Raw genomic sequence first — 26,589 nt, forward strand, 5'->3', positions numbered from 1 at the left:
AAAGCCAAGCCCACCTTCCTAAGGAAGTGGTGTGTGTGTGTGTGTGTGTGTGTGTTTCTACGTGGAATCCTGTCACTCCAACAGCCCTTGCCACACCGCAGAAACTGAGTTAAGTGCTGAACGAGGAAGTCAAATGCTTTCAGCAAACAACAAGACCTTTGCCAAGAGGCTTTGGGACAGGTTGGCAGTGCAGTCATGAAGGCGCGTTGGCTGGGACAGGTCACGAGGGCCCAGGGTACAAACCTTGAGAGAAGTATGGCGGCAGGGAGGCGCTGTGCTGAAAACTGCTGTTACTGTGGAGAGAGGAGAAGAACGAACTTTAAGTTGGGTTGGATGTAGGTGTGGTGGGCGGTGGGGGAGGGCTGGGCCTGCGTCAATGCCGCTTCCTTTGCTATTGCGCCCCACCCCTCCCTGAAACCACGGGCCCAGGGCAAAGAACTTGCTGGACATATTTCACTACTGTCCCAAGATGGACCATCCCGACGGTTAACAAGCTTCCCAAGCCACAAAACAAGAGAAACCAAACAATTATGTAAAGGACTCTAAAAGTTACTTTTAAAAGTCGGCTGCAGTTTGAGGACCTTGAGTTTGGAGTGTCGACTGAAATAAACGCACAACCTAAATGTTGAGTTATGGTTTTTTCGGTGGACAATTCTGAGGACTCAGCCTCTCAGATGGCTCTGAGGGACTGCTCTGAAGACGTGGGGGAGGAGCTAGGAGATATAGGAGCTTTACAACAGAGACCAGGTAGTTGGAACATCAAAAGATCATTCGTTAACTAAAGAAAACCAGGCATCTCAAGTTAAACAATTTAGCACTTTTCTATGTATGGGAGGAAGCAAACATCTGGGCTCATTGAATTCATTCTTTTGACAAGCACTTAGCTATCTAGGGCCAGTCTCCTGTCCTTTCTTATTCTGAGTCCCCTCAGGGTGCGCCATTGTGAGTGGCTGCAGAGGCCGGGCTGCAGGCTTATCTTCACTGGGGGGTGGCGGCAGCCGCTGATGACTTGATGGCTTCAGCATTCTTTGTTTACTGGTATGGCTTGCAGTATTTTTCATTCACAGGAGCATGACAGAAGTCCCCTGGGGAGAGGACTTCTCTTTGGTTAGGAAAATATATTAAATGGGCATGTTGGTTGGGAATGGTGAATCCCCATGGCCTAACAGTCTACAAGGAGAGGGTGGGGTGGGTGAGAAACAAAGAGAGGGCTTGGAGCGCTGCCCAGATGAGACTGGAGTGGTGGACAGAGAGCCTGCAGGGAAGGGGGGGGCCTGAGATGAGGTCTGTTCCACGCGGAGCAGCAGTCTCCCCACTCTTAGCCCGAACACCTTCTATAGAAGTCTGCTCTGCTCAGCAATCTTGGATGAGCGGTATTTGGGGGCCCAGGGTGGGATGAAGAGAAAATGGCATGCATTAGAAAATGGCAGACGTGGCAGAAAAAGAAAGATAGCTGGAAGAATGGAGAATGAGAAGAAACAGCAGAAAGTCAGAGCACGAGGCACCCAGGGAAAGTGAAAAAACAATTGAGACTCCTTCCAGATCTCTGGCAGGGGTGCAAGAATCTTGCTGAGGGTGTTTCCTTCCATATTTAAGGTGGGGACTGGGCACCTCTGGGTAGTAAAGGAGTTGAATCCAAAGGGCTGGAGGCCTCCGGGACACCAGGAGGCAGCCTGTGGGCTTCTTTAGGAGAAATGACCCGAGTCATCTGCTTCTGGACAGCCTGCCTCATCGTGGGCCCCAAGAAACACTGTTGCCACCGAGCAAATGGACTTGCTGGGAACAGAGGCTGTGCAGTGAATTCTCCACATCTGCTAAGGGCAAGGTACGTTTCCTCAGTCCTCCCATCCAAGAGGCAGGGAGAACTCCAAGTAATTAAATTAATTCAGTTTTCTGAGTGTTTATTTCTTTGTTTTAGCCGCAATGTGAAAACACTCCCCATTTCCTGCCAAAGAGTCCATTCCGTCTGGGGCCGCAACAGGCTGTCGGTTCTGTACCCCTCTGACCCCGAGCACGGAGGTTCAGAGGACGGCAGGGAGTTAACACATGTGGTTCTTTATGCTCAGCTTGGTTTTGTTTCTTAAGACCCCAAATATTCTGACCCTCCGACCACTGGCTCATTTCTTTCTTCGTCAACCCACCTGACATTATTAAGCTCAGTATCAGTGGCCCCAGACATCAAGCTAAGTTAGAACTCACGTTAGAACATAGACTATGGCGTCAGCACAAACCTTTCTGAGAAGGCTCCGGGCAGGTGGGGTGATGGGAGGGAGTGCTTGGGCGACGGCTTGGTAGATCTTGCAGGGAAGGTGTTGGAGTTCATGGCATGTGGTGCTGGTGGGGGCAGAGGTCTCTGATGCACTGCAGGGGAAAAAAGAAAAGAAAGCAGATAGTCAGAATCCAAGTGTCACAGGAACATCCCAGAACTGCTCCCCAGTTAGAAACAGCTGGTCTAAAGGGAGATAGAAAAATGCAAAAGGTCAAATGCCATTAGGAAGTGGTAGGATGGAAGCCCCTCTCTCCAAGGTTTTTCTAGAGGGTTACCACCTTAGAGTGCATTTTAAAATGCTGCCATGGTACATTGTTCTCCATAATACACATTTTTTTCATTTTTGAAATGTTAACTTGGCAGAAAATTGTCAAATGGAAACCATATAAATTTCAGAAATGATTCACAAGTTTTGTTTTACAAAAGCCGAATTTTTTAATGCTATGTCATTCGTCTGCAGGGGTCCTTTATCCATGTGTTATACAGCGTAAATACTAGAATGTTTTCTATCAAACTGTACATGCAGTTTTTAATGTTGCTGTGCTAGTAAGTAATTTACACTGCTAGGCATGAACTTAACAGTTCTCCTTGGTAATTCAGCCAAATAATTCCATTTTATTATAGTTAGGCAGTATACCAACTGACACATGTCTACTTAATACTAATTTAACAATCATGATGGATTCAATGGGGTTTCTGAATGCCTGAGCATAAAAATGAAGGGATGGGTTATAAGTTGTAAGAAAACTTTTCTGAACATACCATCATCTTCATCCTGGTAAGGAGAAAGAAAGAAAAAAAAAAGATATTAACCTATCATCAAAGCAGAGGTCCTATAAGAACTGTATTTTTCAATCATAGAAATGTCTTCTTTCTTTAGCAGTTTTGTGCCTCCATAATAAAGATACAATGGAGACAGCAGAACCTGCCAAGTAATTTATGGTTTCTTAATATAAACGATCATATAAGGACACTCCAACCCGAGACACTCTTTATGCATACACATAAAATAGGTTCTGAAGTGTCTCAAAGGGCCTGAAGATACACAAACATCTACAGTGTGCCCCAAAGACTCACACGTGATATTCCATCCAATTCTAACAACCCTTCAAGAATTTAACATCCTCATTTTACAGATGGAAACATGATGCTCAGGAGGGATCCCTAACTTGCCAAGGTTTACGAAATGGATCCAGCCCCTAATTGGGTCTGTCTGACCCAAAGCTCCGCCTTCTTTGGGGCTCTGCTCTGTAGCGGCCACTCTTAAAAGCAACGCAACCTTACTGATCCATAACATAGCTTCTGAGGTGTGTCCGCACGGTTCGGCACGTTTATCTTTAGGACAACCTTGTGAAATAGATAAGGGAGGGGCTATTTGCTCTCCTCTTCAGATAATAAATGATGTTCCGAGGACCAAAAATGATTTTGCCATTGACTAGTAAACCAAAATTGCCAACTTGGACTTGTTTTTGTTAGGCCAGCACGGTGGTGATGAAAGAGTGCCTTCCTCAGGCGTTGCTGGGAGCATTAAATTAGTCACTGCTTGCGCCCGATGTGTTGAGTGCTCAATAAAAGTTTGCTGTCCTTAGTCCTTCCGTTGAGACAAGGCAGAACCGCTCATTCCAACTGGCCAGCTGGGAGGGAGTCCTAGCGAAGGGTTGCTAGATGAATACGCATGGACTCAGGGAATCCCGAAAATGAAGTCGATCTTGGACACTGCTGCCACCACGTCTCCTCTGGTCCAAGAATATACGACTTCTGGATCTTCATGACAACAAGTGTCAGTCCTTCCAGAGATGGGGAGCCTCAGGAATGTGACGTTGCCCTCATTTTCAACCTCATCTCCTCTATGTCCCTATGGCTCTGAACCCACCTGCCTTTGCTCAGGACATTCCTGAAGCCGGAATGCACTGGGCTTTCTCATGAGGTGACTGTCCTGTGTCTTCCCCATCATGCAGTGACCACATCTCTAAGAAGTCACCCTTCTCCTTGACCCCCACAGACCACTTTCTTCCCTTCACCTCCATAGCTCGTTCTGTGATCGTATGCTGTTTAGCACATTGGACGGGGGTTTGCCCGTCTCCATCGTATCTCAGCACTTCATCTGAACAAGCACAGGATCTAGCACTGAGCTGTGAAACCCCAGGCACCCGTGGCCCGAGCCCTTGAACATGGCAGGGATGTGATGGCTTCAGAGGCCTTACAGGGTAGGGGAAATCAGAGAGGCCTGGATTTCCATCCAGGCTGTCTGCTGCCCATGCAACCTGCCATGAGTATCTTACTCCTTGGAGCTTTGATTTCCTCTTAGTTAAAGAGAAACAATGATTCCTCAGGGGAGCATTAAAAGGCGAAGTATTTGTAAAGCTGGGGTGACCAAATTTCTTGGGTCCTGGGTGGCCTGAAAGTGACGGGGTTCCTAGATGTGAGACATGGGCGTGTCCCAGGCAAACAGCTGGTTACCCGAAAGTAGCTAGCTTGACAACATGCACATAGCAGGCATTCAATAAATGCTAGTTCCCCTCTTTCTCAGGCTGTCAAGGTATTAAAAGAGAAAACAGAAGCCTTGGAAACTTTGCTGTGAGACCCAGACTCTCGGGCATCCCTTACTTTATTCTCTCCACCCAGTGCCCCTTCACCTTGCTAATGACCACCTGGTAGCGGGGCTGCAATGAACGCAGCCTCCCTAGGAGCCCTCAGAGGGACAGGCTAAGCAATGCAGCAGGGAGGGGGGCAGGGGGGAAAATTGGAAGCCCCACCAGGCACTAGTATTCCTGTGCCCACTGTGTGCAGGCCTGGCTCCCAGCACCGGACTTCGGTGAAGGCGGAGACAGAGGCAGCCTGACCTCCACGGGGCCTGCGCCGATTTCCCTGTGCCAAGCATGCACCAAATGATCGCTTGTACTTACATTTTCTCTTCTGTCTGGTCCCCATCCGTGCCTGAAATGAATCAGGGCAAAGAAAAAGAACTGAGCATAAAGCGTTTCAAAGAATATAGACAGCTTCACTTAATCTAATAATGAGAAATCAAACCCACTGAGCTGTGATAAAATGGGAGGAAAAAAAAAAAAACCAAGCAGGAGAGCAGAGGAGAGGGAGGTGTGGTGACTCAGTGATCTGTCGTTGTGAGCTGAGCTAGGCAAACCTTTACTCTATTTAGCTACTGCAGCAAATAATTACATTAAAGATAAAAAAAAACATTTAGTTAGCAAACTAACTCTTTAGTAGCTATTAAATTTCACTGAGTAGCTGTTTCTCCAAGCAAACAAAAACATTTTAGGCAACATTCTCCTTCGCTGAGGCTTTAAAACAGCCATCTCGGGGCTCAACCTCTGTGTGAAAGGAAGACAGCTGGGAAATGCTGCTGCTTTGGGACATTCCCCAGATGCACGAGCCGGTCAGACAGACTTGGTGACAGCAGCCTTGGAGCTGCAGCGGGCAGCTGTCCGCCTGGGCCCACACCGTGTTCTCCTTACATCTGTCAGATGCTTCTCATGCCCTCATCCTGCGTTTAGTTAAAATTGGATGTTTTGTTCATTATGATACTTTTTGCATTCTTTTTTTTTTTGGAATATTCCATTAAAATATTAACTCTATTACTGAGGTTTTACTGGTACACCCTCGCCCTGGCCCTGATTGAGTCCTCACACTAGCCAAGCAAGGGCTGTAGCTATGAATCCTGATTGTACCGATGAGATCAATGGAAGCCTTGGTTTTGTCCTTCATAAGAAGCTGGGTTGGGCCTGACCCCAGGTACATTTGTGCCATTTGGCGAATAGGCCCCAAAAGACTGTAAAGTTAAAAATAGACACTTGGAGTAACCAGTGGTACCCCCTCCGCTGCCTGGATGGAAATATAAAATGGTAGGTACAGTTCCTATGCCTCATGATGGAAGGAAAATGCATCCAAAAATCTGACTGGTTGAGAAGAAGGTCTCTTCCCCGGGGAAGCATCTCTCTGCGCCTCTCTGTGCTGGACCACCACGTCCTTCAAAGGGACCCAGGCACTTTATGTCCAGGCTGAGAACCTGGACGCAAACCCCAGCAGCAAACAGGCCCACCCCCACCCGGGAGTGTCCTGGTCTTCAGTCCCTGCGCGGAACCAACTACTCCCAGGCGGGAGTTCACATCACCCCCTCTGCACGACCCGCGCGGGCGACAGAAGGCAGTTACTTTGGCACAGGTGGCTTCTTCCCCGGCAGGGGGCTGCTGCCTCTGTCGAGCCTTTCCAAGGCTGGTGGTAACGGGGGCTTCTGTATCTTGGGTAAATTCTCCCCGAGAGGCCTGCAGAGTTGAGAGAAAGGGTGTGTGAGAAACAAACCGGAGCTTTACAGCATGTGCCACGTCCCCTCCCGCAGACGCACCAGAGCCGCTCACCTTCCCGCTGGGGTCGAGGGCTGCAAAGACAGGAGGGAAGATGGGTGAGTGAGATGAGACAAAATGGAGCAAAAACCAAAACAAAACAAAGCAAAACAAGGTGAAAGCTTACCTTTTCAGGAATCACTGGTTTCTTTCCTGTAAACGACAGAACAGCAGACAGGCCTTGAGTTTAACAGCCAAGCGCGAGGCGTTAAAACACTGTTTGATGAAACTGAATCTGAGCCCTTGGACGGCTGACTTGGTTTAAGCACTGAGGAGTCAGACTTTAGACACACAAGGGTCCCTCACACAGCACCTAATTTCATAGACTCAAACAAATTAAGTGACTTTGCCCAAGGATCGCACGTGTTGTGTGCATACGAACAGTGTTGTGGGTTCTGTGCTTCTCTGCAACATTTTATTGCATGTAATTGATGATAAAAAGGATTAATGCCTTCTTGGGAGTTGATGCTTTCATTGGTCAAGAGTTTCTCTGTTCATCCTTATTTTCGTGTCTGAAACAAATCCATTTGCCGTGGAGGGGTCAACTGTCCTTTAATCCTGGGGTACACTTGACGCTGTGTCAGGCATTACACTTAGTTTCTGGAAAATTTCCTAACTTGGAGGAGAGAGTTTCAGAAGATTCTTCTGGCAGGTTGCAAATCATGTTTTGGGTTTGTTAGTCTTTCCCTTTTTTTTTTTCCCTTTCTTTCCTTCTCTCTTTCTCTCTCTTTCTTTTACTTTTCTCTCAGAACAGATGACATGCAGGCCCCCTGAAGAAATCCTTGGTGTACCTGAGAACTCTGCATTGCAAAGTTATTCAGAGCAATGTATTTTTTATTCTGTCGGAGGTCCCATAAAGTAGATATGTCTTATGTCTTCAATGTAATAAAGGTATTAGTTAACTGGATTCAACCAGGTCTAGAAGCAAGTCCTGTACGACTTTGAGCAAGTTACTTAAAGTCTTTGAGTCTCAGTTTCCCCACCTGTAAAATGGGGGTTATAGGTTAAAACCACATAGGTTTGCTGTAAGGACCAGGTGACAGTATACACGCAGGGTCAGGCACATGACCCAGGGGTGCTGACAGTCATTAGATAGCACCTCTTTCTTCCCCTCTCCTGACCTGCCGGCACAGTTAACACCCTAAGGTGAGGGGCGATACACGTGCCTGGGGTTGCACTTTCACAACATGATTCATTCTTTAAAGACTGAGCACATGCCAGGCCCATGATAAGTCAGTCCTAAGAATCGTGTCCCACTGGGAAGAGCTCACTGCTTAGCGGGAGAGGGTTTGAGTGGCATAGAAAAATGTTCGTTTATAAAACTTTGGTTTTGGGTGGAAACCCTACTTTAGAGGGCTGGCCAGAAAATATAGATTTATATCATTAGGCCTGAATAGAGTTTCTTTTAAAGACATCTGCTGGTTTATGCATATTCTCTGGGCATGTTAGGAGTCTCCTGATAAGAGTCTGAGTATTGTAAGAGGTTAGTTCTCCCATAGCATCATGGGTAAGGGAGTAATTCAAGGGTGGAGCTGGTATTGTCAAGAAAAGGTGTCTTGAAAAAGAAAAAAAGTCTTTAGAAAGGATAACTTTTGTTCAGGAAGTGACCCTGAAGGGTTTGACGTCAAGATTCCACTTTTCTGATGCTTCGACTCATGTGAGTTAGCAGGGCTGGAATTTGAAGTCGAATCTCTCTGTCTTCACTTTGATTTGACGTGATTTGTCCAGCCCTCCACAGCAGGCCATTTTAAACGTACATAGCCGACATAACTTTGCGTGAGTCAGCAGAGCTGTGATGCAGTTCAAGGAAACAGCAGCAAGCACGTAGCCTCAGATCCAAGAACTGAAAGTCATTTTGCCAACAGAAGTGGAGACCGAGACCGCACAGGCTGAATGTCCTGCTCACCACGTAGCTGAGGAAGGGCAGGGGTGGAGCTGGGGCTCCAGGCTCCTTGTCCTTCAAAGCTCAGGGCTCCTTCCCCAGAACCCCCTAGTGCACAGCAAGGAAAATCCAGGGTCTCCTACTGCCGCGTGATGTGGTAGAAAACGGCACCCACTCTGAAGTCGGAAAGACATGGGTTCAAATCCTGCACCTAGTTACGCACATTTGGGGAAATTATTTAAGCTCTCTGAGCCTCAGTTTTATCATATGCAAAGTGGGGATAATAGTGTGCCTCCTTTGCTGGGTTGGTGTGAGCGTTGGAGATAATGTAGAGATGAAGATAACTCTTGTCCTGAGGTTCCACACTCACAAATCCAATCAACCTCAACTGAAAACATTTAGAAAAAATTCCAGGAAGTTCCAAAAAGCAAAACTTGAATTTGCCATGCCCTGATAACTGTGTACGTGTATTTACACTGTATTTATGACTATTTGCATAGCATTTATATTGTATCGGGTATTACAAGTAATCTAGAGATGATTTAAAGCACACAGGAGGATGTTCGCAGGTTGTATGCAAATCCTAGACCATTTTTATATAAGGGACTTGAGCATCCCCAGATTTTGATATCCACTGGGGTCCTGGCACTGATCCCCCTCACAGATAATGAAGCATGACTATAACTTATCTGTGGTGTATAAAGCATTTGCCCCATAGTAGGTGCTCAATAAATCGTAGGTAAGTTTCAGAATTGAGTTGAAAATAGCTTTATGCAGTGGTTAACTGCAATCTAAGAATACTCTGGGCCAATTCGGGAGGAAAAGGACTGTGATATACCCACAGTTTGGTCAACCGCGCACACACACAACAAAAGACAACTCTGACATCTGAACAGCGCCTTAAAGTTTTATAAGGCATTTTCTCATTACAGAGCACCCACCTTACAAATGAGGAGTCTGAAAAAGCAACATCCCTCACTGGTCAGTGAGCTGCTGAGCAGCAGCCAAGGCAGCAGACAGCAGCTCTCCCAGGCCTCTTGCCTCTTAGCCCAGACGCCTCCCCCATTATCCTCCAGGAGGATGATGGGATGGATGTGTGTACACAGATCGCACCCGTGGAGAAGGCCCTGCATCTGGCTAATGCATCCAGGTCTGCATCAGGCTGCTCTGGGTTTGAGTCTCCAACCCCATCACTTGGTAGCTGAGTGACCTTGGGAAGTTACCTCTTCATGCCTCAGTTTCCTCATCTGCACAATGAGGATGATTCTAATAGTCCCCGCTTCATAGGACTGTGGCGCTAGTTAAATGAGCTAGTGCCTGTGAAAAGCATGCAGTAAGCACTCTATAAATGCTGGCCACTATTACTATGCATCAAACATGAAAGATACCAACCTGGCATGAAGGGCTCTCTGTCAAACGGAGCTAAAGAACGATCTAGGGGTGGTTTCGTGCTTCTGTCTATGGAAGGAGCAGGGACTGGAAGGGAAAGAGACAGAAGTCAATCCAAAGAAAGCAGTTGGCTGGGGGAGGGAGGCGGGTGGGCTGGTGGGCAAGAGAGGGTGGCCCCTGGACTTACGCTTTGCCGTTTTCTGGTTTCTACTTCTGCTAGGCTCTTCATGGTTGGGCTGGGGTTGGGGTAGCGGCTGCTTTAAAAGAAATCCATGTGTTAGGAAGAATTTCCAACACATCCGCAAGCCCTGGGGGCTTTCATCCCCCGACATATGTCTGCATCTGTTCACTTTTCTCCATCTCTGTTCCATCCACACACGTAGCAATTCTCACCCAAACAGTGGCCTGCTGTCTGGGATCCCTGTTCCATACTCTGTGAGACTATTTTCTCAAGGTATTTTCTGCATGCCACTCCCCTGCCAAGCTTTGTAGTGGCTTGTGCCACAATTGGAACAAAATGAAAACTCATCATGGTCTGCAGGGCCTGCCTGAGCTGGCTCCTGTCCACCCTCCCAGCACCTTTTTATGCTCCTCTCTCCCCTGCACGTGGGCTCTCACCATGTCTCTTCTTGCAGTTCCTGCAACATCTCAAGCTCATGCCCTCTTTGGGCATCTCTGTTCTTGTGTTTTCCTCTGCCTGGAATGTTCTTTTCCCAGCTCTTGCCACAACTGGCTCCTTCTGTCCAACTCAGTGTTACCTCCCCACCCACCTTGTCCTCTGGTCTTCTGTCTCCCTGACCACACATTACTACTCCAGTGATCTTGTTTCTACACCTCTTTTCTTGTCTGTTATCCATCTCCCTCTAACCCAAATCAAAACTTCATGAGAGCAGGGACCTTATCTGTCTTGTTCACGCTCTGTTGCCAGCAGCTGGGACACTGCTGGGCACTGCTGTTCAATATGTATGTGCCGATTGAATGAACGAATTCTGCATCCCAAGGGTGAGGTGAAGGCCTTCAGGTTTCAAAAGCAAAACGTGTGTATAGATAAATTCAGCTCCGTGAGCCCCCTTTGTAATAAAGCTGCACAAGCAGGAGGGAGCCGTCTGTTCTTAGATGGGGGATCCCAACCGTGGTGTGATCTGGATTCTGAGCTCAGGGGAAGAAAAAGACGTCGTCTCCCCCCTTCCAGCCCTGACACTTGGCATTCAGCACAGCTGTCACACTGCTCTGGTCCCTTGTGACGGGAACACACCTCCAGCTATTGACTCCTGAGCCTGAACTTCTCGGGGTCTCTCTGGATACAAACACACCTCAGAGACACTGTGGGCTTGGTTCCAGACTACCGCAATAAAGCAAAAATCAAAATAAGGCTAGTGATGAGAAAAAATCATAAATTTCCCTCGGGCGGGACAATCAGACTAAGTCAGAATTGAAACACACATAGCATGCACCCATTTGTGACGGGCCTTCCCCAATGTGTAATGTGCATCTGCCGTATCCATTAACCAGACCTCCTCATGGCAGGAGGATGTAAACAAACTTGGAGAAAAACACTCCCTTTCTTCTGATGCCAGCATTGTGATTTTTAAGTTTATTATTTCTTTCTCATCCTGCCAGGGGGTCGATTGACCTAAAGGCTCACTCTGTACATGCACACCTGACCAAAACATCTCTGATTAACTTTGTGTATAATGTTAACCTGTCAGTATGATACATAATTCTTTGTCTCAAAGGTGTACGAAACTGCATCTCTAGTTCCTGACCAGTGGAGCAGTTCTCAGAGCTTCTGTGAGTTTGTCTCCCAGGTTACAATCCTCAGTTTGGCTCGAATAAAATTCTCTTTTTTTCTTCTTAGTTTGATGGTTAGTTAAATTTTCATCAACACCAGCTACACAATTTTTTTGATTTCTCAGTAAATATAGAAGTTACATTTATACTATACTGCAGTCCATTAAGTGTGCGGTAGCATTATGTCTAATAAAACAATGGAGGTATCTTAATTTTAAAATATTGCTAAAAAATGTTAACCATCATCTGACAAGGTAGGGTTGCCACAAATCTTCAGTTTGTAAAAAATGCAGTATCTGGGAAGCGCAGTAAAGCGAAATGCAGTAAAATGAGGTGTGCCTGTATTTAGACCCACAGGGCCTGAGACTGTAAGCTTGAAGAAAGAGAAACAATGGAGGGGAGAGTATAGCTCAGAGGTAGAGCACATGCTTAGCATGCATAAGGTTCTGGGTTCAATCCCCAGTATCTCCATTAAAAAAAAACTTATACTAAATAAACAAGTAGACCTAGTGATCTCCCCCCCTCCAAAAGTAAAATAAAGTAAATTAAGAGGAAAGGGGGTTTGCTTCCTCCCTGGGTTCACAGTGTGAACACGCTTTGGTCTCAGATCTTTTGTCCGTGGAATTTCAGGAGTTGGCCAGCAGGTGGCGCAAGTCTCTTTGCAGGTGGTTTGGGACCGATTTACTTGGTCCTCTTAGTTTATTTTACAGTTTTCACTTACTTAAAAAGTAGGACGTAATAACACAATAAATATTAGAAGGGGACTTTTGCTATAGAAGTAGTTTATATCTTTTGTGGTAAAGAAAAAATACCGATGATAAAAGCGTTATGTTTAAAAATCACCAATATTTCACCCCCCAAAAAGCCCACTGTGAGTACTTGGGTCTGCATTTTCCCAGCCTGCATAGATTTTTTTCCAATTGGCTAAAACTGGGTAAAGATGACCGTTGTTCCGTTCTCTCTGCAGAGGATACCATCCCGCGGACCCGAAGTGCGTTAACAGGAAGCGCGGAGCCTACCGTGTGAGTCCGGCCGGAGGGCGGAGGTGGCAGGGCGGCCATCGGCCTCTGGGGGGGCACGGGCGGCTGCTGCGCTTTCCCGGAGGGGGGCCGGTCTGTGGAAACGCAAGGGCATTCACGTGAAAAGAGGAACGCTGCATCTGGCAGCGCTTGTGGGCCGCCCCCAGGGCTCTCCAGGAACCCATCCAGCGCCTGCTCGCCTCATCTCCCAGCTCCGAGGACACCGGATCCCCCAACCCTCCCCCCGCCACCACCACCAAGGCCAGCCCAGGCCGGAGATATGTCCACACCTGGGTCCTTCAAGGGGTGGGGAGTCCTTGGCCCCTTGCCTTCTCTGCAGCTGCCCGGGTTGTCTTACCTTCCACTTAGGAGCAACTCTCACCTCACCTCTGGGGAATGGGTATTTAGCAGAGGTTTTGCTGATGAAGGTGTGAAAAAAGGCCTCTTGGTAATTAGCTCAGCTAATATCTCAAGGGAGTGTTTTCAGACAAATTGTAAACATACACATGCCCCCACGTATACAGACGCACAAATGCACATGGACGTGCAGACATGTGCGCACCCGCACACACACACACACAGGCACACCCAGCTGCCTGGGCAAAGTAACGTCCACTGTCATGGCTCAGGAGGGTCCTGCTCGAGGTCCCCTACCTTCCCCTCATAAATGCTCTGGGCTGTCCTCCCCCTCCCTCCTCCCTTAAAGGGAGGAGCTGGTCACCAAAGCACAGACTTCACCGAAACTCACATTACTCTGAGCATCACAGAAGTATCCCCAGGCCAGGCTGAAGGCCGGCAGTGTCCCGCCCCTCTGACAGGGAAAGGCCAGCCTGGGGCTGTGAGAAGGGGCCTCCTTGCCCTTTTGTGCCCTGGGGGCCTGTTTTGTCCCCTGGGGGCCTGTTTTGTCCCCGCCTAGTCCCAGCCCTGGGGAGGCAGCCCTCTTTCATAGAAAGTCGGGTTCAGAACCCCGCAAGCCTGGTCTCATCTCATACCCCTGCATATCTCATACCACTGGCCATCTCTCAGCTCCTCCGACCTGTCATGCTCCTTCGAGCCCCAGGGCCTTTGCATGGCCATTTCGACTGGTTAGAATGCTCTTCCCTTCCCACAGCTGCCCTCACTTAGCCAACTCCTACGCATCTTTTAAGTTTCAGCTTACTGTCCTGTCCTCAGGGATGCAGACTAGGCACACACCCCAGCCTCATTTCCTGCACTTGTCTTCCTGAGTACCTATCACGGTTTAACTAAATCATTTGGTGACTCATTTGTCACCCACTGGACTATGAATTTTCTACGGTGAGGACTGTCTCCTGTCCTGTTCATTTTGTATGCTCATAACTGGCACATACCAGGCACTCAGCAGCTTGGTTATCTATTTCTTCTCTGGGCCTCAGTTTCCCTGTATATGAAACAAACTTGATCATTGTTGCTCGTTTCACACAAGCTGCTTCAAAACACAGAATGCAGTGTTGATTGTGTTTGTGAAATGGCTTTAAAATTGCCAAGTGTTACACAGCCTGAAGGACGAGTGACACTAATGTCTGTGGCATTGCTCATCAGTGTGGTGGCTTGCTCCTTGATGCTCTGTTATGCAGGGCTGCGTGTGCCTGTTTTCTGTCACCAGCTCTGCTAGAGTGTAAGTCCCGTGAGGCAAGGGCTGTGTCTGCTTTCTGGATGATTTCACATTTCACCATTTAGAATGATGCCTGGCTCGCAGTAGGAGATCAGTAATTTTTGCTGATTGAATGAATAGGTGAATGAATGAGGCAGACAGATATGAGTTGCTAGGAACAGATAGATCATGAAAATCTTAAATACTGTTTAAAATGTTTAAAGTTATGGTCAACTCACATCCAGTATCATTATATTTATTCTGCCAGTCTGTAGGTAGCAGTGCCACATAACCGTGAATTGGGCAAAGATTGGGACGAATAGGAAAGGACTCCTGAGCATCAGTGACACACAGAATGAGTTACTGCCAGTACCCTTAAGTGGCAGTTCAGGGCTGATGTTAGCCACCACCAGCAGTGATTTATCTGCAGTATTAATAATTCTCACAGCAAACCCGTGGTCGGTAATATTACTATCATCCTATTTCACAGATGAGGAAATTGAGGCCCAGAGAGGTGGAGTGACTTGCCCAAAGCCACACAGCTGTTCAGAAGCTGAGCTGGCATCAGCACACAAAGCTTTCTGCTGCATGGGTGTTGGTCCCCCCATGCATCAGTAGGGGCTGGGCGGCCAGGGCCCTTACCTATGTACATGGAGTTGGAGTTGGAGAAAGGCTTGGCAGGCAGGATGGAGTTCTGCAGGGCTTCCTCGTCATTGGAGGGTGGCGGCTCATAATCGGCATCATCTTCCACCGGCGCCTCTTCCTCCTCATTCGGGGACTCGTAGTCACCATCGTCTTCCCCATCAGGATCATCATTGGGACTTTCATAGTCATCTTCTTCCTGCCGACGCAGTGATGGGGACAGTGCGGTGTGTAGAGGCTCCTTGGCACACCACGTACCCACACCTGCTCTCCCTCTGCCGAGCCTCCCAGTGGTACTCACTTGGGGGCAGGCAGCACTAGGACGGTCCCTCCCATTTACACACGAGAACACTGAGGTCAGGGAGTGCAAATCTCAGGGCCAGCAAGATGTAGACTTGGGACCCCCATCAAGGCCTTCAGACCACAAGGTAAGTGTATTTTTCTCTGCATTTTTTTTTTTTTTTTGCACAACATAGAAAAGCAGAAGAAATGAGGAGAACACTGGAATAGAGGGATGTGACAGCCCGCTGTTTTGAGTAAACACATTTTTTACTCCAGGCATCGCCAAGACGAAGACTAACCGCCTGGAGCATCTGTGATGCACCTAGTTAATTGTCAGTTCTGTTCTCAGGGTGTCTACGCTCAAAAATTTCTCCTGCTATGACCCGGTGCAGCCTCTAAGGCAGTGCTAATGGGGAAACCAGATAAGCAAAGCCGGGTAATTAGAAGGCAGATTAAGTTGTGCCCGAGCAGGGATGGTCAGGGCTGGGCTAGTCTTTCTGCTGAGAGTTGAGCATATGGAAACAACAGCTTATTGTCCATGGCATCCGACAGCCGGAAGAGACACTTTCTAAATTTTAAATTTTTTTTATTGTATTTTACTTGTGCTTCTTTGTGGGTCTCAGGGAAAGTAAGCCTGAGGGGCTGGGTGATTGCCTGGGAAGCAGCCCGTGGTAGTGGACAGTTACAGAAATGATTTCCCAGGCAGGGGTGGCAGCATCAGCTGCCGAGCGATGCCTGGCTTGTCAGTCAGTCTCAGGCCAAGGCCAGGTGGGTACTGAATGCGCCCAGGGCATCCCTCTGGAGTCATGAGCAGTGTGGAAAGAGGCAATGGGAGGCTGAGGAAAGGCATGTACTGAGAGCCTAGAAATCCTGACAGCTTTGCTAGGTGGCTTAGGGAAGACTGTCTAAGGTCCTCAACTGAGAGGTGCCTGTGTTCATTTTTGAACTGAGGAATATATATATGTATTTGAACATCGGAAGGTAGGGTGAGGTTGAGTATCTTCCTGAACTCTGAAAAAGACTTCGTCCTGCCATCAGTGTTCTGTACCTTGAGAGCAGGGGACAGAACCCCTGGTGAATGGGACTTCAGAGCCGTGGCCTCAGTGCCTCTCCAGCCCTTGCTGACTGCCTCCTGGACCAGCAGGGGGTCCTACCACTTCTCGGCCCGCACACCACAGCACCATGGCTCCTGATTTTCCACCAAGCCTTACCCCATAAGCCCTTCTCAACAATAGCCCTTTCCTTTCTGCTTCTATGACAGTTACTTTCTCCCAGGGACTTGTCTCCTATATTTGTATGCGTGTTTTTGTCCCTAATCATCTACTGCCCTGTGTATGTGTTATCCAAGCTATAGAATGGTCATAGCATTGGGTTCTTTCTCTCCTCCCCATCCCTCTAGTGCCCTGTGTTGTGCGGGCCCATGATAAGACCCCAGGTGTGGTCTCCAGCAGCGACTGGAGGCTCCTGGTTTACAGAGCAGACTGGGGAGGCTGGCCTCAGGCTGAGCTCCCGCACAGGAGGGACTGCCTGGCAAGCAACAGCAAAGAGGCAGTAAATATAAACATCTGGGGGCAAGTCCCGTCTCTTTTCCTTTTAGAACAGAATGTATCTGTCATATTCCTTTGTTTTTGTGTAGAAAGCACAGACTTAGTTAGCTTTTCCTTTTATCAAATTCGATGCTTCCTTTTACCAGAATCCCAACAGGACAAGGGATGTTTAGTGCCTGTTTCCTAACGGCGCTAGAGGCAGCCGCTTACCAGAAAGACTACTGGACTGAGGGTGGGTGACCGGGAGCCTGGGCCTGCCTCTAGCTAGCTGTGTGGCTCTACAAAGTCATGGTCCCCAGTGGGTCAGCTGCCTCATCTGTAAAATGAGCAGACAGGGCTACGAGCCATAATGGAGTCAGCCTGAGTCCGGCTTCAGGTGCAGTGACTACCTGTACAGTTTTCTGGGGAGAGGGTATGCAGAATTCGTCAGACTCTCAGTGGGGTCACCATGGACCCTCAAATATAAAAACCAATTGGATAAGGGGGAAGGGTATAACTCAAGTTTTGAGTGCATGCTTAGCATGTGTGAAGTCCTGGGTTCAATCCCCAGTACCTCCTTCAAGAATAAATAAATAAACCTAATTACTTCCCCCTACCAAAAAAAAAAAAAAACCCAAAAAAACCACACACACACACACACACAAAACCCCAGTGGGATCAGACCTTCCCTGAGGTCTTTCAAAGCTAATAAGTTAATTCTGAACTCTCCCTCTGTGTGGGGACTTAAGTCTATAAGAAAAGCTACTTTAGTGTAGACCATGTGGAGGAGGGGTTTGGGGAAGGCCCTGCTGTGGGGGTGGTAGCGGTGTGGTCAGCACCCCAAGCCCACGGCCAAGTCCAGCCCTCCGTCTGTGCTTGTCAGCACACAGCCAAGCCCGTTCATCCCAGTGTCGTCTACGGCTGCTCCCGTGCTGCGCGGGGAGAAGGGAGGGTAGATGAGGCCTTGTGGATCAAAAGGCCCAAAAGCTGACTACCCGCCTTCACAGAGCACGTTGTCCGAGCCCTGGGTGGCTCTGGGGGGGCCTTGTGCAGCTTTAGGCATTTATGCTTGTTCCTTATTTGTTACAGAAGTGCTTCGGAAACTGCTGTAAGGTGGATGAACGGCCCACCCCATACTCACAAAGGATGACCAGCCCCCGTTGTCTTCTTCATGGCTTTCTGTGGAAGAGGATAACGCCATCATCAGTACCGAGGAAGCCCCGGGAGGGGCGGTCAGAGCAGCCCCCCACTGCTAGGATGCCCCCCCCCACTGCCTCCTCCCGCCCCAGCCTTCATCCTCCCTCCCAGGGCGTTAACCATTTAGTACTGGCCCTAGGAGTTTTACCTGAAGGCTCCTTCTACCAGACAGAGACAGGGGTTCTCAGCCTTTCCCGTGCATAAAGGTCACCTGCTTTAAAATATGCAGGTACCCAGGTCCTGTCCCTAGAGCTTCTGATTCAGCCTTTTAGCAGGATGTGCAGTTTAACAGTTGAATAACTGCTTTAAAGACTCAGAAGCAGTGGGATTGGCTCCGCTCAGGTGCTCAGTCAAAGCCCCGGTTCTTCCATGCACCCCCTCACTGTGTCTCTGCAGAGGGTCCCCTCTGAGCAGGGGCCAGAGCCGGGTGTTGGCACAGTGACATGTCTCCTCCCCTCAGTCTGGACCAGCAGACAGCACTGAAGTGCCTGTCACCTCCCAAAGCAGTCGCTCTCACCCTGAGACTCACCTGTCTCCTCGGGAAACCGCTGGACTTGGGGTCTGCAAGGCAAACAGCATTGCATTAATGGCCCTACTGGCGTAGGGCGACCTCCCTCTTTCCTCAGCCCCGCCCTGAAAGAGGAGCCCCTGGGGAGGTTATGTGGGTATGTCTCACCACCCAGGACCCTCTTCTTGTTGCCCCACAACCCAGCCCAGGCCGCCCGAAAATTCTGGAAACTACCAAAGCCATGTTGGTGCCACGGCTGGGAGCTCGTGACTGCCTGACTTTCTAGGAGAAGTTCCCCGGCTGCCCCAGACTCGGGGCAGGATGCAGGGCAGAGACGGGGATCCCCTGGAACTGAAGGATCGCTGTGGATCAAAAATGGGGCAAACCAGTCCCGCACCTCCCATGAGAGGTTAGACTTGGGTTTGCAAATTCCTTGCGTTTCACTAAAGCCACTCCGGGCCCTCACCGGTCCCACTCACTTGCGTGTGAAAATGCTCCTTCTCTCTTCATTCTTGTTGATTTCTTGACTTAACTTACTGAGAATCCTATAAGACAAAGGGACTGGTGAGGTAGCACAGCCATCATCTCTCCCACACCCCAGCCTTCCTCGCACTGAGCCCTGAAGTTCCCTGATCCATGTGACCTCAGGCAACTGGGCCAAGCTCGACCCGCCTCCTCCTCCAACCTCCAGCCAGTCCCTACCCAATGCGGCCACTGCTCCTCCCTTGCTCCCAGAACGTGTCACCTCCATCTCCCTGCCAGTCCCTGCCTCTGCCCAGGAACCTCTCTGTGTCTGGCTCAGCCTCCTGGGTCTAGCTCAGAGCCCCTCCGGGGAAGACCCGTCAGCTCGCACGTGGCTCCTTCTTGGAAACCCTGCAGCCTTATGCTCTGGAGATGACCGCCGTGTACTTTGTTGTGTTAGTACTCCTGGAGCTGAGGTGCCCTGACTCTTGGTTTGACGTCCCTGTGGTGATGTCTGGCTTCTAGAAATCTTCAAACCACCTGAGAGCCTCGGAGGAACCAGCTGCTCATTGCGTAACTCTTTACGACAGCTAAGGTGGGCTTCTTTGGCCTGAAATCTCCTTCCATTCTCTACTCCCTGACTCCTCCTTGGTGACATGGATTCTTATACACACTTGGTGAGGTGTTCCTGATCCAGGGACAGCCTGCAGAGTGGGAGACTCCGTGAATCACCCATGGCCAGAGGTTATCCTTGGCCAGGACCTCCTATTCCTTGGGTGCAAACCTCCATGCGCAGCACGGCACACCCTGGCAGTAAGCGTCCACTCCGTGGGCTCTCTGGGACCTCCAGAATGACAAGAGGCTCCAGCCTCCCTTAGCACCATTGCTGTGACCAAGGGAGCCCTCAACAGTAGACGGACTCACGTTCCCTAGAGATTTAGGGCAGCTGGTGGAGCCCCAGAGGTGAGCTAGTCCAGCGTCCTTATACAGATGGGGCCACAGGCCCGGACAAAGGAAGGCACCGGCCTGCAGTCGCGGGTTCGTGATGAAGGCCACCCTCTCCGCACGACACAGACCAGCCCCCGAAGCCAGGCTCCCTAATTTCCGGGGCAGCACGCTTTCAGCACATGGCATCCTGTGTTGCTGCCTTGTGTGCCGGAAGTCCCCCGGGGCTGAAAGCCATTGAGCCGGCGGCCCATCTGGGAATGACCCCGAGTCTACACTCCTGTTTAAGTGACCACCTCAAGGTAACAAGTTTGGCCTAAAAATTGCTGAGTTAGCCAAAGCAGTCTTGGCACCCACCATTTCTTGCTGCCCTCCTCATCCCCTAGCCCCCGTTCCTCCCTGCTTCTCCCTGGGAACTGCTGCTCAACTCATTAGAATGACAGGGTAAACGAATTTCAATCAACACACTGGGGGCTTAGGAGGACCTAGAAGGAAGGAGGGCAGCGTTCAATCCTCAATCACAATGTCATTGTTGGAATTTCACACGTCACTAGGGAGACGCTTTAAAGCAGGGGTGGGGCTTCCCAGTGGCCTCCTCATCACACCACAAGAATGTGGTTCTGTTTCCTTTAAGCTATTGTTTTGAGAAGCCAGTGGGAGGCCCTCTCCTTCCCTCCCTGACATGCGATGGAGGGGCGCCTGCCGAACTCAGGGGATCCTGCGCCCTGGCCAGGTGAGGCACTGGTGGCTGCAGCCACCACGACCCCAACTCAGTCACCCCTTCATTCAACAACGTGCGCTAAAGGGCCTTCTAAGTGCCGGGAGCTCTGCTGGGAGCTCGGCGAGCAAAGCAGACAGGGATGCCTGCACTCAGGAGCGTACCTGCCAGCGGAGAGGGACGGGCAGTAAACAGTGAACATTTAAGGAAGTGAAATTTGAGGTGAGAGCCGTGCGTGCACACGCAGCGGCGGTGCGGGCTGGGTGAGGGGCCCGGGGCGCGTGGGTGCCGCGCGGTTGCAATCGAAAATGAGCGGGCCTCGGTGAGGAGGTGAGGTCTCAGGAACGACCTGACGAAGCAGGTGCTGGGCAGCACCTCAACGTCCCCAGTCCCCCAGAGCGTTTGGGGGGGCCCCCCCGACTGGCTTGGCAGCCGCTTTGATCCTGAAAAGACCTCGCGCTCTCTGCGGTACCTCTTTTTTACCAGTATCTTTAGCGGCCAGGCTGGAGGCTGCTGGGGCTCTAAGTGGTGAAGGAAGGAAATGTCAAACCACAGACCCCCACAGAGGAGCAGCAGGTTGCTGAGAGAGAACAGAGCGGGCCCGGCAGTCCAGCCTGCAGCAAATGCAGGCTCCCAGGGCCTCCTGCTTTGGGGGCCCTCAGAGCACACCTTCCCAGCCAGCTGGGACCACTGCTGGGTGGGGGGGGCGCGTGCACAGGACGGCGGTGCTGATGGATAAAGCAGGAAGTCATTGCTACATCCGTGTGCAAACCTCTGAAGTTGTCCCCCACTCCCACACCCCCAGAGGACCAAGTGACAGTGAGTGGCCGGAGGTGACTCATTCCGCCTCCTCCCCACAAACCCCAGGCAGCCCTCAGCACCAGGGAGAGGGGTGGAGGGGGCTGGGCAGCGGGTAAACATAGTTCTCACTGCCTCGCCTTAGCCTCAGAAGTGGGGCGAACCCCGCTACAGGAAGTCAGGCCAAGACAGCACACAGAGCCCTGCCACGACCTGGGCTCTGGCCCCGGCTGCAGCCCTGGCTTGCTGTGTGCGGGGACTAGTCTTTGACCTTCATTGAAGGCCTCTCGTGGTGATGTTAGAAGGCACAGGGGGTGGGATGGGGGCCTTGTTGAGTCTGACTGCAGCATCCTGCCCAAGGATAGTGCCCACTGTGTGACCTCAGGCAAGGGGTCCCTAGACCCCGATTGCGCATCAGCAGAATGAGGGGCTTGGTCCTGATGAGGGAATCCCTGACTAGCCCGACCACAGGGATCACACGGTTGCACCTGTTATGAACACTCATTACCAGGGCTGCTGGAGGCTTAACCCATCAGAACCTCCAGGGAAGAGGCCTGGGGCGCAGTAACATCGAGCACCCCGTGGCTCGGGTGGTCCCTATGGTCTGAAAAGGTTGTGAAATCACTCCTGGTATTCTTGGAGTTGTTTTTAAAAAGTTAAAAAGGAGGAGGAGATGGAAGAAGAGGAGGAGATGGGGGAGGACAGGAGGATGGAGATGGAGGAGAAGGAGGAGATGGAGCTAAGCCTTCCAGAATTCTGTCCTGTCACATGAAGAGCCAGGGAGGAGCCAGGACATCAGTCTCAGGGCTCGAACCTCGGTGGGGAACCATGCATGGGAAGGGGAACTGAGAATCAGAGGGCACAGCACGGCGTCCCCGCCTCTCAGCCATGACCTCCACCCCAGCAGTTTTACAAGTTCCCTTTTACTTGTGCTTCACGGTCATGTTGTACAGTAGACAGGAAGAGTTATTCCCATGTTTACCAACAGGGAAAGCAAGGCGCTGGGAGAGGTGTTTGTCAAAGGCCCCTTGGCCGGTGTTTTGCGTGGAGCTGAGTGGAAATCAGGTGTTCTGGGCCCCACTGGGGAGAAGGAGTGTCGGCTGGTTGAAGGGAGGCACTTTTCATGTGGGGAGGACAGGGAACCTGGACAGGGATGAGCCAATGAATGAGGGAGGGAAGGAGCAAGTGGGAGAGGGACCGACCCGGCCGCTGCCTCGGTTCTGCTGCAGGCTGGGCATGTCTCTCATGAGTGCTGTGTTCACCCTGGGCCCCCCCCTCCATTCTTCCTCCCTTCTTCTTCCGCTGTCTCTTCTACCTCAGGCAGGCACTGAGCAGATGAGACAGGAGGCTGTCTCTGCTGTTAGGAGAGCTGCAGCCTTATCAGGAAGGCAGACAAGTCAACAGGCATGACCGCATTACCTCTCTGATTGGACCTCAGCCTTTCCCAGTCTAACTGCACTGTGGTAATGGGCGCGGTGAGCATTCATACCAAACAGGCAATCACCCAGCACCTATTGTTGCTGACATCACCAACCCTTCGCTGCCCTCTCCTTAATTTTTTTTAAGTTACACTGTGGATTTAAATTACAAAACTTACAGCATTAAAAAATAAATAAACTCCAAATGGGCATCAGCAGATTTCAACCTGTATTCTGATTTAACCAGATCGTGAGCAGCTATACAATGGGTGTTAGACCAGACCCTCTAAAAAGAGGTGTCACAGTTTTATTTAAAAACCCTCCTCCATTAGAGTATTCATGTTGTCTCTGGGAAAAACCATGTCCTGAGACGGTGACTATATATCCGCAGACAGAGAAATCTTCCTTGCCAGAACCTACCTTCTTACAAAATCTATCTAATGCTGTTTTGTTTTGTTTTGTTTTGTTTTGTTTTGTTTTGTTTTTTTACGCACCAGGGAAGAAAACTGATCTATTCAGAGCAGTGTGATCTTATTTCGGTCTGCTGTGCATAAACATAGTGTCTTTTCCATAACCCTTAAGGGTGATGATCACGACAAATGAACCTGTGTACAAGGGAAGGGAACAAGCACCGAATGTCTACACGCATCGAGGATGGCACCAGGGCCGCCCCCTTCCACCGCTCCTGGGAGCTCCTTCTTTTCTCTTCCAAAGATGAGGAAACTGAGGCTCAGAGGGTCAAAGTGACTTCCCCGAGTCCCACAGCTGGTAGGAGGCAGAGCCCTCCTCAGAAGAGCCTGGATCTCCGTCGCTCCAAAGCCTATGTCTTTCTGATCTTTAATCCTCCCCCTTCAGCAGGTTAAAATAATCAGTGAGAGTCTGACACGGTGCTCGTTGTGATTTCACATTCAATAGTTAGAGTAGCCAACGCGTCTTCAGTGCGTTTTATTATTTCCCCATTATTTCCTCTTAACTCTGCCACTGATCCTTTGAGGTAGGTTCTGTTTTCCTTTTAACTGAAGTATAGTTGTTTTACAATCGTGTGTTAGTTTCTGGTGTACAGCACAGTGATTTGGTTATATAAATATTCTTTCTCATTAAAGTTTATTGCAAGCTATTGAGTATAGTTCCCTGTGCTATACAGTAGGACCTTGTCATTTATCTATTCTGCTTTTCTGTATATAGTAGTTTGTATCTGCTAATCCCAAACTCCCAATTTATCCACACACACCCCCTCCCCACCTTTCCCCTTTGGTTGGTCCTGTTATTGTGTCCATTTTACAGATGAGGAAGCTGAGGCTCAGGGAACTCAGATAATTTGTCCACAGACTCGCAGCTAGGGAATGGAAGATTTGAGTCTCGTGTCGTCTGACCTCGGAGCCTACCCTTTTACTCAGAAAGCCCTCCTATCTGCCTGTTCAGATCTAAAATAATATCCTTTAAAAGGACAAGCCCATGCAGTTCATGTAACCCATTCCTTCATTTTATAGTCTGGGACACTGAGGGTGGTCAAGGACTCATTCCAGGCGCAGAGCTCACAGCAGTAGAGCTGGAATTGGTGCTTATTACACCTTTCTGCCAAGAGGGATGGTGACTCTGAGAGTCACCGATCGGGGCAGCCCAGCCCCTCCCTGGACGCCTTCCCCATCACTCCCCACACTCCCCCTTCACGTTCCCTGGGCAGACCTCACAGCTTGTCTGGGGCACACGTTCAAAATCAGAGGGGGATTTTACTGCAGGCCAAGTTGTTGTTTTAGATTTCAAATAATTAAAGGAATAGTCTACCCCAACCTCACCCACAGCGAGAGTGTTTATTTATAGCCGTCCTTCTGCGCTAACCGGCAGCCGCTTCAGACAGACATCAGCTGAGCTCAGTCTTAAGATGAAAAGGATCTTCCCAGCAGAAAGAGCCTTCTTCATCTCTCTCCTTCTACTGCTCTGATTAAATCTCCTCTTTCCGGCATCTTCACAGCCACAGCCTCAGAGAAGCTCCCACCTCATGGGGGAATCACAGCCATCATCTTCTAACTGGGTTCCATGCCTCCAGCTGAGCCCTCCTCTAAATCGTCTTTTACAGTCCCCTGCAGCCAAGATGCAGGTTGTCCCTCAGTGTTCTCCCTGGTGCACTCACTTCACCACCCTTCTCAGTCTCCTTAGAACGGCTCACACTTCCTTCATAATTGTGACCAGCCGCTGTGGCCTTTTTGCTTTCCACTCCCCACCCGTAAACCCCAGCTGCTTTGACACACTCGCAGTTTCAGCAAACACACTGGTGCCACGCCTTTGCAACATATCCCCTCTTCCTAGATCGTCCATCCACCGTTCTTCATCTGATCACTCTTAATATATCCCCAAATCCAGCTTAGGTTCCTTTCCTCCCAAAAGTCTGTCCTGAATGCCAGCGGGAAATGACTGCTGCCTTCCTGCTCCCACTGGACTTGTACACGCAGGTGCCTCAGCACTGCTGTCACTGCAGTGCAATTGATTTGTGTATCTGACCCTCCCTTCAGAAAGTCAGTGTCCTGGGGTGGGGATTCTGTCCCTTATCTCTGTAGCCTGAGTAACTAACAAAGGTAGTAGGTATTCAGCAGCAGTCCATTAAATGAATGAAATATGAATGAAGTGATAATATTGTATGGGGTCCAGGAGATGCAAACTCAGATGCCCTCGAGGGTCAAGTATATACATATATATGTCCTGATACGCTTCATTTCCTGGTGCAGAACCAGGTTTACACCTGGAACCCTCTCCCTTCTGCCTGAAGGAGTTTCTTTAACTTTCGTGGTAGTGAAAGGCAGCTGGTGATAAATTCTTTCAGATTGTCTATGTCTGAAAAAGACTTTATTTTTAAAGATTCTTTTGCTGGATATTAAACTCTAGGTTGATAGTAATTTTCTTTCAGTCCTTTGAAACCTTGCTCCACTATCTTCCCATTTGAATTGTTTCTGATGAGAAGTAGCTGTCTTCCTTATGTTTGTACCTCTGGATGTGATGTCTTTTTTCTCCGACTGCTTTTAAGATCTTCCCTCTATTGCTGGTTTTAAGCAATTTGATTCTGATATACCTTGGGGGTAGTTTTCTACCTGTTTCTTGGGCTTGGAGTTTGTTCAGCTTCTTGGATATATGGGTTTATCATTTTCATCCAATTTGAACAATTTTCAGCCATTACTTCTTCAAAGATTACCTTTCTGTCTTCTCCTGACCCTCTGTGCATGCACACTCCTTCCTCTCCTTTGGACTTTACTTACACATATATTAGGCAACTTGAAGTTGTCCTAGAGTTCCCTAGTGCTCTTTTCATTGTCTCATTTCAATTCTGCTTTCTCTGTGTGTTTCGTTTTGGGGTAGTTTCCATAGCTGTAGCTTCATGTTGACTAACACTTTCTTCTGCAGCGTTTAATCTGCTGTCAATACCAAACAGTGTTGTTCTCATCTCGCATACCATCGTTTTCATATCTAGAAGTTGCACTTGGGTCCTTTTGTATTTCTCATGCTTCCACGTAACTTTTTGAACACACGGAATCTAGTGATATTGTCCTTGTTCAACAAATAGCTTTGTCAGTTGTGGGTCAGTTTTGATGCATTGATTTTTTTCTCCCAATTACAGATCACATTTTCCCACTTGTCTATATGCCCATCCATCTTTGATTGGATGTTTGACATTGTGGATTTTACTCTCTGAGTGATGGATATTTTTGCATTCCTATAAATATTTTTAAGCTTTGCTTTGGGATACAGTTAAGTTATCTGGGAACAGCTTTAATTTATTTTTT

The 26,589-nt window shown here is 49.3% G+C and overlaps 1 protein-coding gene across 2 annotated transcripts in view; it reads right to left on the reverse strand.

Annotated features, from left to right (window-relative positions):
* LCP2 (lymphocyte cytosolic protein 2) overlaps positions 1-26,589 on the reverse strand; it is a 47,410-nt gene that overhangs the window by 7,829 nt on the left and 12,992 nt on the right. Inside the window, exons 6-19 of one of the 2 annotated variants that reach the window (XM_031437772.2) lie at positions 18,955-19,020; positions 18,497-18,528; positions 17,912-17,949; positions 14,963-15,161; positions 12,709-12,803; positions 10,086-10,152; positions 9,902-9,985; positions 6,755-6,780; positions 6,643-6,662; positions 6,439-6,549; positions 5,176-5,206; positions 3,032-3,044; positions 2,232-2,361; positions 244-293 (exon numbers count right to left, since the gene is read on the reverse strand). In XM_031437772.2, the coding sequence (XP_031293632.1) occupies positions 244-293; positions 2,232-2,361; positions 3,032-3,044; positions 5,176-5,206; positions 6,439-6,549; positions 6,643-6,662; positions 6,755-6,780; positions 9,902-9,985; positions 10,086-10,152; positions 12,709-12,803; positions 14,963-15,161; positions 17,912-17,949; positions 18,497-18,528; positions 18,955-19,020 (962 nt within the window). Of the gene's footprint in view, positions 1-243; positions 294-2,231; positions 2,362-3,031; positions 3,045-5,175; positions 5,207-6,438; positions 6,550-6,642; positions 6,663-6,754; positions 6,781-9,901; positions 9,986-10,085; positions 10,156-12,708; positions 12,804-14,962; positions 15,162-17,911; positions 17,950-18,496; positions 18,529-18,954; positions 19,021-26,589 lie in introns of both variants that reach the window. The other variant, XM_031437771.2, reaches the window with a different exon arrangement.

This window comes from Camelus dromedarius, chromosome 27, assembly GCF_036321535.1.
Source record: "Camelus dromedarius isolate mCamDro1 chromosome 27, mCamDro1.pat, whole genome shotgun sequence".
Lineage (NCBI taxonomy): Eukaryota > Metazoa > Chordata > Mammalia > Artiodactyla > Camelidae > Camelus > Camelus dromedarius.